General features: G+C 42.3%; 1 protein-coding gene across 1 annotated transcript in view; it reads left to right on the plus strand.

Moving 5' to 3' along the window:
* The window catches only part of LOC146353035 (alpha-2-macroglobulin-like protein 1), a 95,896-nt gene that overhangs the window by 26,582 nt on the left and 57,307 nt on the right, over positions 1-12,007 (plus strand). Inside the window, exons 9-13 of the mRNA XM_084835508.1 lie at positions 1,383-1,506; positions 7,427-7,541; positions 8,138-8,247; positions 9,635-9,799; positions 11,450-11,683. Coding sequence (XP_084691634.1) covers positions 1,383-1,506; positions 7,427-7,541; positions 8,138-8,247; positions 9,635-9,799; positions 11,450-11,683 — 748 coding nt within the window. The remainder of the gene's footprint in view (positions 1-1,382; positions 1,507-7,426; positions 7,542-8,137; positions 8,248-9,634; positions 9,800-11,449; positions 11,684-12,007) is intronic.

Below are 12,007 nucleotides of genomic sequence, written 5' to 3' on the forward strand. Positions count from 1 at the left end.
CCAGCCATAACCACAGAGTAGAGGGGTACCAATACTGTATCATCTCTCCTCCTCCATTTCTGAGGTGCTTCCAGACAAAGGGCTCCTAGAGCATCTCTACACCAGCCTACAATCCTGCATTTAAAATGGGGCTTTCTGCTTCCATTTTAAATGTAGGATCACAATGACTCCCTTTTTCATGTGCTTCCTTTACCCCCAACCCCTTCCCCCTCCTTCTCCCTATATCTGAGCCTCCCATTGTCTTTCATTGATCTCGCTTCACGGAGCGAACTCAAGCATCTAAGGAGCCCACAAACTTCCATGAGAGAGCCATCTCAATAGCAGGATAAAAGCTCTGTGTGAAGAAAGCCCTAGTGTTACTAACTAGAAGGCTTTGTGCAGCTATTCTGTTTTTCCCTCCTTAGCAGAAGAAGGGTTGGGAAAACAAGGGAGGTTAGAGCTGGACGATGATGACATCTGGACCCCTGAGATGAGGCAGGGCAATGGCATGATAAAAAAATCTTGTCTGGAAGTACCCTTCTAGGAACACATTACAGTAGGAAAAAGGATGTTCCAAGTACCCATGGTATTTGTTAAAAGAAATATGTTTGTTCTAACTTGGATTCTTTTTGCCACAAAATCCAACTGTCCTTGACAGTGGTCTAAACTACACAATACGTTACATTAAACAGGGTGCAGCATACCCTCTTTCTCTTTTACTTAAGTAAGTGTGTGATTTCCCCCCACCCCCAAACAGGAGCTAAGAAAAAGAAACCCCTGTGCAGGTGTGTGTGTGTGTGATTTAGGAAAACAAATGGCTGAGAGGGAAGGCTTAAACTTCCCCCATCTCTGCATAGTGGTCCTGATCCAGATTGGGGCCTTCCACTGTGCACTTTCTTGCAAGTAAAAAAGGAGGGTAAACTGCAAGCTGCATATTTAGCATATTGTTTAGTTTAGCCCTGACATTTTAGCCAGAAAGCTTCTTTTCCTTTGCTGGTATGTTACAAAAATACTGTCTGTCTGTCTGTCACTCACTCATTCACTCATACAGGTTGTTTTGATATGAATAAAATAATATTTCCAGCTTATTCTTGCAAAAGGAAAATCCTGTAACACCCCAAATTCTTGCTTTGGGAGCTGTGGGATCTGATACCTTTTCTTTCAGTGAGAATTCATAGGGGGAGCCTTGCTCTGAATGGATCTCTTAGTTTGGGGCTGTTAATTCCCTTGTGGAATGATAACCCTTTCAGTTCAGTATGTCACCTTGCTGTTTCCGTTTCCTGGTATTTCTCATCCCATTTTTTCCACTTGTTTTATTTCCTAGATAGGTCATCATGAATGTTTACTGTATAGTCTAAAATATGGTTCTGTTCTCACCCACCACCTTCTGTGTTCTGATACAGGTACACGTATGGAAAGCCTGTTCATGGGACTGTACATCTGCATTTGACTCGGGACATATCATATTTTTTGACAGAAGGAGATACTGAAGCATTGGTTGCAGTTGAACTGGATTACACAGCCCAGGTGAGATAACTGAGAAAGAGTCCCCAGACAAACTGTAGGGATACCTCCTTGACCTAGAAAGTCACTCCTTAACTTCCATCTCACAGAAGCTGCAGAAGGTGGGTTGGAAGGAGGAGAGAAATGCTCCATCTGCAGGTTGATCTATAGGGAGAAATGTCTACAGCCTACTTCCAAGTCCCATGGGAAGTAGAATTACCAGCTTTGGCAGTCTGTTTGCTTAAAATGGACTGCAATGTATGGAGGACCAATAGTTCTACCCAGCACAGCAATTCTATTTCCTCCACACCTTTGATATGCTTTCTCTCTCACTTACTGTTTTTCTACAAATTCTGTGCCAGTAGAATGTCAATAGTTTTTGAACTATTCCACCCATTCCTTGGCTTATGAATTTCAGTTCTAGTTTATGCTGGAAGGCAGGAAGGAATCACAGGTAACTGCAATAGCCCTTCCTGCTATCCTCTAGATTGGTGGTGGTTGTTAATCTGTAATCAGTTCTGTCTGGTGGAATTTCAAGTGGTCCCCAAGACTGCAACAAAAATAACAAAGGAAAGTTCAGAACACTAAGGGGTCCTCTGAAGTTCCCACCACATAAGGAAGATATAACTCCTTTTTCTGTTTATATTTTCAAACCAAAAAGCAGATTTCAGCAGTGCATTTAACTACATTGGACATGTGAAAGAAAGACAAACTGTATTCACACAGCCCTCCACTATGAGTACATATGTATACTGCATATTGCTTCATTGGAAAGGCAGTCACAAAGAGCAAATGCAACAGGTTTTGACTGGAAGTCTTTCATGGTTCCCACATGGTGGTTATACAGAGTAAGAAAATGTTAAACTGCAAGGATGTGATCAATTCAGAATTTTTTTTTAGATATTAACTCTTTTAGCATAGATATAAAGATCACAAATGGCTAAAGTGCAAAGGGCTGGATGCGCCTGATCTCGGAAGCTAAGCAGGGTCAGCCCTGGTTAGTACTTGCAGGCTTCCTGCATTGAGCAGGGGGTTGGACTCAATGGTCTTGTAGGCCCTCCAACCCTATGATTCTGAGATTCTGTGACAGAAAGGAAACAGGGTGTGTGTTTGTTGTTTTTTTGTGTGTGTGAGGGTGTAACACATCTTTCAATTAGTACTACAGCACTTTCATGTAAGTGCTATTGTGCGGATTTTTAAAAGGTAGCCGAAATTGTGTTTTAGTGGTAATTAAAGATCTTTTTTAATGTTGATAAAATTGCACCAACCAGAAAGATAATAGTGAAGGAATGCCAAAGTGTCAACAGGTTCATCTGCTCAATACATCACCACTCATATCAACATCACACCACTTGGAAAAGATAGAAAGGTAGTGCTAGGGTCATCTGGATCTGGGGAGATTGCACTACTCCTCCATTCTTTCCAGAAAATGTTGGATTTTCTGTGGCCTGTGAAAAGATGGAAGGAGCACAGAGAAAACATGGAAGAACAACAGTGTGATGATGATGTCATGTAGATTTCTCCATAAAAGGCAAGGCTGATTCCAGATGTGGGGGTCCAGACAATGTCAACTAACACTCATAATTCTTCAGTGTTTTCCCACCACTACTTCAATCTTGTCTCTTACTGCAGAATATCCGTTAAGGAGGAAAATATGGAATTGCTCTACAGTGCCTTCTGACTGATAGCACTAGAACCCTCCATGTGGAAGTGCCCTAAGTGATTGAAGAGTGGCACTTCTACGCTAAATGCATAATGTGGAAATATGTTTGGAGACCTTAAGGGCTTCTTCACACCGAGCTTTTATCTTGCTATTGAGAGTGGGCCCTATAGTGATGCCTCCAGGGTGTTTCCTGCCACTTCTCCCAGGGTATCCCATGTTTTCCTCAAACACAAAAAACGTGGTACTTTTTCCAGCCCACGGAATAGGAGCGCCATGACCTCCCTGTGAAATTCTCCAATAGCACGAAGAAACCACTATGTCTGGGTGGCTGTTGTTTTCGGTTGTTGGAGGTGCAGTCAGGTTGATGAAGGCATTGAGGATGGGCTGCAGGGCATGTCGCACCCAGGAGATCCTGAGCGGGGATCCTCTTGGCAAGGAGGGAAGAACAGGTGGGAGGCACCAGCTGTCAAGCAGCAGAGGTAGGAGTCACCCGCCAACTGTGCTCTCTCCCTTCCTTTCAAGGAGCAGTTTTCACATGAGCCATTTTATTCAGAGTTTTGCTTTACAGATGTAAGATAATATTTATAGGACCTTTTTCTAATCACTTTCATTACATGATTTAAAAATACATGATCAGTATTTTTCAGGGTTTTATCCAGCAGTTTCAGAGCTCTGTGTGAATGCCCAATTTTAGTCACCAATATCAACATTTTGTTAACAGACTCTTGTGTGATCTCGAGACAATTTTCACTATATCCGATTAGAGTAATAATATGCAGTATACTTTTAAAACATATTTTCCCACATACAATTCTCAGCTTTCTAGAGATGACACTCTTTGGCCAAGATACGCATTCATATGAGGATTGTCTTGGTGCATCGATTATACATCCAATACATGTATCATGTAGTGGCTCTGACAATACATTGCATTGCTCTGCGGCGCTTTCTGGGTGAGCTGAAGCTTGTTTCATCCGCTTCCAGGCCTAGAATACTTTTCAGGATGACAGGGCCTGGCTGCCCCGTTGACAGATCAGCACAACCCTAAAAAACAAAATTAAGAAAATACTTTTGGTGTCTCCTAAACACACACACAGCATGTCTTTAATAACAATGCTACAAATAATCACACGTACCTGTATTTGAAAGTTTCCTATTGAGGCCATCTTCCATAATGCCACCGGTGATGGGCCCTCTGCTTTAATTTCAACAGTTTTTCCAAGACCTTCTGCACCAACATTATTCACACAGGGGTCCTGAAAAAATGGTACAATCTATTATGAAGCTGTATCCTGCCTGTAACCCTTTTGCAAACTTCGGAAACCACCATAAAATATCCCATCCAACCATCCATCCATACACATAGATAGAAACATTGAAATCTTACCTGTGCTACAATGTTCTCTAGTGAAATGGCTTCCAACATGTTCTGCCACATTTGGGAAACCTCGGCCTCCTCCTCGCGTAGAAGTTTAGGTGATGGAAAAGCAGAGTCATCAGAACTGGTACTAATATACCGTTTTCGGGGGTCACGTCCTGCAGCCAGTGGCAGAATACCAGATGGCCCTGGAGAGGTACTTGGCTGCGCCATGTTCTCTGTGCAGAAAATGTGTCTGGGCATGATAAAAGGCTGTTTTTCTGGGGGCAAGGCGGTCCCTATTGGTCAATGGGGTTGCGGGGCGTGACCTTACAGGGCTAGGCTCTAAGACCTCTTCCTATTGGTCCACGGCGGCTCTGCGAGTTCGTAGAGGGGTCACATGACCCCGCAGGACCAATCCGGGCGTGGCTTGGAAAAGGCCCCGTGGGCCATCTCTATACCCATACCAACTAGGGCTCTAAAACCAATTCCTATGGGTCCACGGTGGCATGGCGAGTTCGTAGAGGGGTCACATGTCCCCTGTCAGGTGACCCTGAAGGTCATATGACCGGGGTCAGCTGATCGCATACGTGGGGCTTCCTGCTAGGGCGGGACTTCCCGTCTCAACAGGGGGCGGCGCAACTGTCACCTTCGCAAACAGGGCGTGGTTTAGAGTTTGATGTTGGCCCCCTCCTTTACTACTGATGGAGCCCTAAAATATACACAGAAAAGAAAAAACTCTTCACAAAGTGCACAGTGAACATATGTAATTCATTGCCACAAGATGTGGTGAAGGCCATCAGCTCAGGGCTAAAGTATAGCTTTCAAACAGCCTGTGCAGCCCAGGTTTGGATGATGTGATAAACCATGGTAATCTCCCTCCAGGGGCTGAATATTCAAAATAGCCACCGCCATGTGTCGTATGGCTTAAAATAAGCCACGGCTTACTGCGGTGATTGTACAAACCTGGTCGCTATGTTAAATACATTGCATGTAGCTGATCCCAACTTTTTTTTTACTTTAGTGTAAGTGCATGATGTCCCAATCCAGATTGGGACCTCTGTACATGGGGTGGGGCTAGACATTCCCACCCAGCCACTTTCCCTCCTAAATTTGCCACCCCCTCCCCCCCAAAGCACCAATGGAGATTTCCACTTTTCTTTAGCCCTCATGCAAGAAGGGCTGAATTTAAGGGGGAAGTGGCTGGGTGGGGAAATGTATCATCACTGACACATATACAGTGGTCCCAGTCTGGATCATGGCCCCATGTACTTACACTAAAGTAAAAAAAAGTTAGGAGCAGCTACATGCTACGATTTAGTGTAGCATGTAGTTTAGCCCTTAGAAGGCTTTAAAAGTGGATTAGTCAACTTAATGAAAGATAAGGCTATCAGTGGCTAAATGAGCTTTTCTAAAAGAGGCATTTATTGTGCACTCCTTACTCACATGTTCTTTAGATGACATTACGATTCTCCAGTTTCACTTCTTTTTTCAGAGCACTTTCCCGTGTTTTTTTACAGTGAGGGAAAATTGGGTATTATTTCTGAGAGCAAAAGAACTACTTGCGTATTTGCACTGTTCCACTGCAGCACGACTTCACCTAGAGGTTATGTGGCAGGAAAGCAGGAAAAAAACACTCTTTCTGCTTGTGAAAAGTTCTTTGTGTAGAGCTCGGATCTCAGTTCTGTGATGAAACTGAAGGCAGATAGAATTATTAATAGCCTGGTGTAGAAAAGCTGTTACTACCTCTTCTGTGTCAGAGACAGTATGTCGTTAATGGGGAACAGCAGCAGGAGAGGCTTATTGCCCTGATGCTCTGCTTGTGGGCTTTCCATACGCATATAGTTGGACACTGAGAGAAGCAGGATGCTGGGTTATATATATTGGAAAGATTGGTGTAACTTACAGCAGAGTTGCCTTATATACAGAAAGTGTTGCAACATAGCATTTAGTATAGGGGCAATAAACGCAGGCTATAGCCAATTTTTAGCCTTGTGATACATCAGCTTACTTTATTAGCGTTTTTATACACATCATCAGAGGAGGCTATCTAACACTGTTTAGCTACAAGCACCCCCTAAGGCATGAGATATGGTTACTTGCTTGATTCTGGAGAAACCACATGGTGCTTGTTGCAAAGGCAAGAGGAGGAGGAAGGAAGGGGAAGGGGAGGAAGCAGGGAGAAGGAAATGATCAGACAACAAAGGGGATGAACAGACAAGTGGCTGTTGATGCAACACATTCTCCATCACCCCCTAGTGTCTGGAAGCATGTGGAGTTGTTCCTCTTATCCAACAATACAGCCCTTTGGTGTGAGCCAGGAGGGATCTTCTCATATTCCTGTTTTCTTAGTTTTCACACAGTATGATTTGTACTTGTTGCTAGACTAAATAAGAACCAGGCCCAATTAACACATAATTGAAGCAAATCTGTAAAGGTATTCAGTGTTTTCAAGGCATGTCAGTATGAACAGCAGTGTGCGCAAGGAAGGAGCATGTTTCACATAGAACCACCATGACTGCAGAAACTGCTCATAATTTGTGTTTGATTTGCTTCCTTCTGGGCCCAGGATGAGAGTAGCAGTGAAATCCTATGCAGAGTTAAGAGTACCTCAGCCTATTGAAAACTGACGGCTTGAAGCATAAGATCTGCACGCTTCCCTAGCTGAGTTCTCTCTCTTTCTTAGGTCATTGTGATGAGGTCTGAGAACTCCTGCTTTAACCAACTTTTTTCCCATAAGAATCTATTTTTCCATGTGCGCCTCTTAAATAGATAAATAAATTCTGTAACAGATGTAACATTTATTTTACACTTTGCAATAGTGGAGACTATTGCTGTAACATGGTGCACCATAACTGTAAACTGTCAAGGTGTGATAAAAGGGAGGAGAATCTCTTACTCAGTATAATTTTTCTTATCTCCAGACAGACAAGGCTGGTTGTGCCTCCTTTACTATTAATGCAACAGATATTGAGCTGTCTCAAACAGGCTATAAGAACTATATTGAACTTTCTGCAAACCTGGAGGAGGAAGGAACAGGTACAAGGGAAATAAAAAGAAATGGGGAGATTCAGCTTTATGTTTGGTAACCTTAATTTAGCCCTGATTCTCTCATTTGATTTTCTCTCTCCCCCTTTCTACTTTTATGACCACGGTTGTTTTTAAACCTGAGACTGTCAGAGGTTGCTTTTATAGGATGCATTTCCAGGCCTTACAGTGCACATAGCACCTGTGCATATTCTGAGGGGATCCCCGATAGTCCAAATGACAAATTGGAGGAATCTTGAGCAGTTCACACAAAGGAAGTGTCACTACCAATGTGCAAAATCCATATAGAAAGTAGGGGGAGCACTTCCTGTAAGAAGTGCTGCCCTTATAGTGCCACATTTCCAAACTGGGAATATGCAAATGAGCATGTTAGCGGGTTTCTGACCTACAGTATATATGCTAACTTAGCAAAAGTTGGCTGACATACCTCTGAATTCCAATTTCTGCTAAAGGGTCAGCCCTTGGCTTGCCTATCCGTCTGTGACATCAGAGTAGCTCAGCCAATATGGATGCGCCTCCTATGTCATGTTTCTTATAGTGCTTTTCCCCACAGCTGTGCTGAGCTAGGATTTCATCTCTCTCTACAGGAGTGACAATCTCAGGAAGCGACACCATTGCTGTTGTCACCAGAGCAATTAAAGTACAGTTCATCAATCTCAATCCATTCTATAAGCTTGGAGTTCCATATACTGGAAAGGTCAGTTCCTAACAGCCCTACCCAATCTCTCTGTCAATCAGAGTGCTGATGTAGCACCACATTCCTTGTAAACTTTCTACATGAGGCTTTTATTGTGTGCTCGTGATGGCTCATTCATGGTAGTTTGTGGGTCATAGTGCTATCATCCTCCAGGATCTCTCCCATGCTTTACAACCTTTATTGCAGTTTTTTTCCTAATGAGGAAAGTCTGGTGTTATTTAGAAATGGCGGAATGAGAGTCTCGTGTAATTGCGCAATTCTGCTATACCACATCACCACCTAGTAGTTGTATGATGAAACATAGAAAGACAAAGACACCCCCCCCAAATAAAGCACATGTACACGAGCTGATCTTAATCCCACAAAGAATCCAGAAAGAGAAGCCTCAGTAAAGGTGTGGGATAAAGACCTCCTGTAGAAATGCCCCTACTCAATATCCCATTGGGGTTGGGGAGGATGTTTTCAAAGGTGCCACTCGGGGGTGCCATTTCAGCCTGAAGGATGAAGGCAGCAAAGAAATTTCACCTGGGAGGGATATCCAGCTTGGCTTAAAGCAGGGGTAGGCAACTTGTGGCCCTCCAGATGTTTTGGTCTACAACTCCCATCAGGCCTAGCTAGCATAGCTATGGGTGAGAGATGGTGGGAGTTGCAGGCCAAAACATCTGAAGGGCCACAAGTTTTCCACCCATGGCTTACTTTTAGATATATTCAGAATTAAATTGAAAGAATAAGCCAAGTATTTTAAGAACATTTGTTGTTATTTTTAGAGCCTAAAATTATAGCAATGTTATCAGTCATGATCATTCTTTTTTCTAAGCAAAGGGATTTTTAATATACTGCTGAATGTCATAAAATCTCTCAGCAGTTCACAATATTAAAATACAATATTAAAAACACAACATTAAAATACAGCATTAAAAACACTTCCAACTACAGTAAAAAAAAAATATCAAGGAGCAGTAAAATGGAGGAGCATAATTAATTTAGTTGCAGCCCCAGGAAAGCATGGGTGAACAAGTGTGTTTTCAGGAGGCATGTGAAAGATGTCACATTTTCTGCCTCCCGAACTGTACGAGGGAGGGTTTTCCAGTTGGATTTCTGCCCCTGGCATTATGTCTAATCTACAGGCCCATTTAAATGTATGTAGCAGTTGTCCCTCGGTATGCACAATCGGTGAGTTAGCCAGGAGGTGCTTCTGAGAAATAAGCACATGAAGTCTGAAATGCAGGATTCAGATCAGCTTTATCTGAAAGCAGAATATTTTAATAACTTATAAAATATAAGTTCCAACCTATACAACAGCCTCAAATGGTCTCTCACAGACTTTGTATGTCTTAACAGTCGCTGGAAGAACAACAAGGCATTAATTCCCATATTGTTTCCACAGATGAAATGTACTGTCAATATGGTTCCCTACAAGAGCCAGACTGTCTATCTTACTGTTGATATCAATAATGTGGATATGCACTTTTCATATGTCACAGATGAGAATGGTGAAGTTCATTTCTCCTTAGACACGACAAAATGGGAAAACACTCTTGTTGCTTTACGGGTGAGTTGTACACATACTGGCAAAGGAGCTGTCAACCCTGAAAGGGGTTTGGAGGAACAGATTTAATTATGAAGACAAAAGCTCTAACCAGAAGTGTTTAAACTAGTGGATTCTCCAGCAATTCTAACAGAGGTTGACAAATATTTTGGAGTAGCAGTTATTTTGGTCAGTGTTAATTGTGCAGTTGCAGGTATAGGAAAGCTCAGGCAAAAAGAGCATAAAATAGAGGGATTGACATGGATGCTTATAAACTTTATATTGTAAATCATATAAAGTCAGTGGATGAACTATGCATGATTGATCCACACTAGCAGTTTAGTTTAGAATTGTCATCTTGTGTTGACTCACTTGTTTCAGAGAGTCTAGAAGATATCATTGTCAGCTTGTTTCATTCCAGTCTTGTGTGTGTGCTTGTGTTCTCCCATCTTACTTCAGACTTTAGTAAAGTGGTGATTTTATAAAATTTAAAATGCAATTGCAGCCTGACCAGTCCCTGTGGACTGACAAAGCAATACTGAAGCTACTCTGTCTTTAATTAGTAGTTTCCTCTTGACAGTTTCAGCCTGTTATTGCTTTCTGTTCAGTGTGGCAGCAGCATTGCTTTAATATATAATTGTAAAGTTTTATTTTAATATATAAAACTTACAATAAATATCACAAATCAAATTTTAAATACATGGGGAGAGCAATCCTATGGCCCCTAGACAGCATCTAGGGGCCACAGGTCAGTTTCTGGGCTCCGAGGTCAGAGACAGGGCTCTGACCTGGGAGCCAGGAACTGGGGCTCCCCGCCCCCTCTTCTGCCCCCTCACAGCCACTGCAGAGAGAACTGCACCAGCTGCTACTACAAGCTCACAAATGCAAGCTTGTGCAGGGATAAAAGAGGGCGTGCAGGTGGTTGGGGAGGGGAGGAGATTGGGGCCGTAGGGAGGCGAGCTGTCCTCAGCCGTCCCCAGCCTCCTTCCCTCCCCCTCCCTGCAAAGACACCCACCTAACTAAATGGATACTCGTAAGCCTCTGATGAATGTTGCCATGAAGATGGGCTTCTCAGCTGTGCTCACCTCCAGATAGTAAAGGGAAGCCACCATGAAAATTGTTCCATCACCAGGCAAACAATGTTTTATTTAAACAGGGCTTTGGCCTGTCAGACTGCCTGGATTCTTTATTTTTTTTATTTACAGCCACTTTTAACCTGTTTTAATATAGCCATGGATTGGCATTATATTGCTGTTTTTTAATCTGCCCTTTTTTATATTTTACCATTACAGATTAAAAAAAAAACCATTTTATTGTACTTTTATTATTGTTGTTAGCCATCTAGAAAGGTGGGATATATTGAAATAGTAAATAAATATTAAATAATCTGATTATTTTACCATTTTAGTTTGATTTCTTTCTCTTCTATCATCTTATGCAAGCTCATACCAGAACTTTGGCAACCAACTATTTCCCTCACCTCTTGGGCAATGCACTTTACTTTTATCTCTAAGCTATCTGTTGTCTTCCACATCTCAACAGTGACAGAGAAATGTATTTTCCAATTTCTTCTACGTTTTATCCTCTGGAATGCATCTGGTCCCTCTGATTATAATCAAACACCTTTGACTCATGGGTTATTTCTGACCTCTCCTGTACCTCTTTGTGTTGTAGGGCAGGCATAGCATTTTTAATTTGACTCAGGGTGATGCATCTGACCTGGAGACAATGCAGGATGAAGCTTTCAGCTGGCTAAAGCCTTTCTACTCAGAGAGTAACAGTTTCCTTGAGATCCAGCAAGTGGAGGAAGAGCTGCCCTGTGGAAAGAATCAGGAAGTACAGGTGGATTACATCCTGGACCTGAAAAAACTGGACCCTGAGGCCAACCACATAGATTTCTATTACTTGGTGAGCATCTAACAATTTGTGAAAAGAAACCCCAGGTGCAGTGTGAGAAAGAGAAAAGAATCAATGGCCAAAGAAAGAAAGGGCAAAAAGGAAAGAAAATAAAGAAATAGAAAAAATGCAATGTAGAATAAAGAGCTAAAAAGGAGAGAGAATTAAGGAAAGAGAAAAAGAAACCTAAACAGAAAAAATGCAGAAAGAATAAAAGGAAAACAGCTAAAGTGAAAAAGAGGATTTCCTGAAGACAGATATTTCTGATTCCAATGCTGATGATGTAGGCCCCTCAAAAAAAGAAGACTGAGAGGGCTGGGGAGATAATACTGCTGT

This window comes from Heloderma suspectum, chromosome 2 (genome assembly GCF_057233095.1).
Source record: "Heloderma suspectum isolate Gila_16-S chromosome 2, 16-S_ref, whole genome shotgun sequence".
In the NCBI taxonomy this organism is placed as follows: domain Eukaryota; kingdom Metazoa; phylum Chordata; class Lepidosauria; order Squamata; family Helodermatidae; genus Heloderma; species Heloderma suspectum.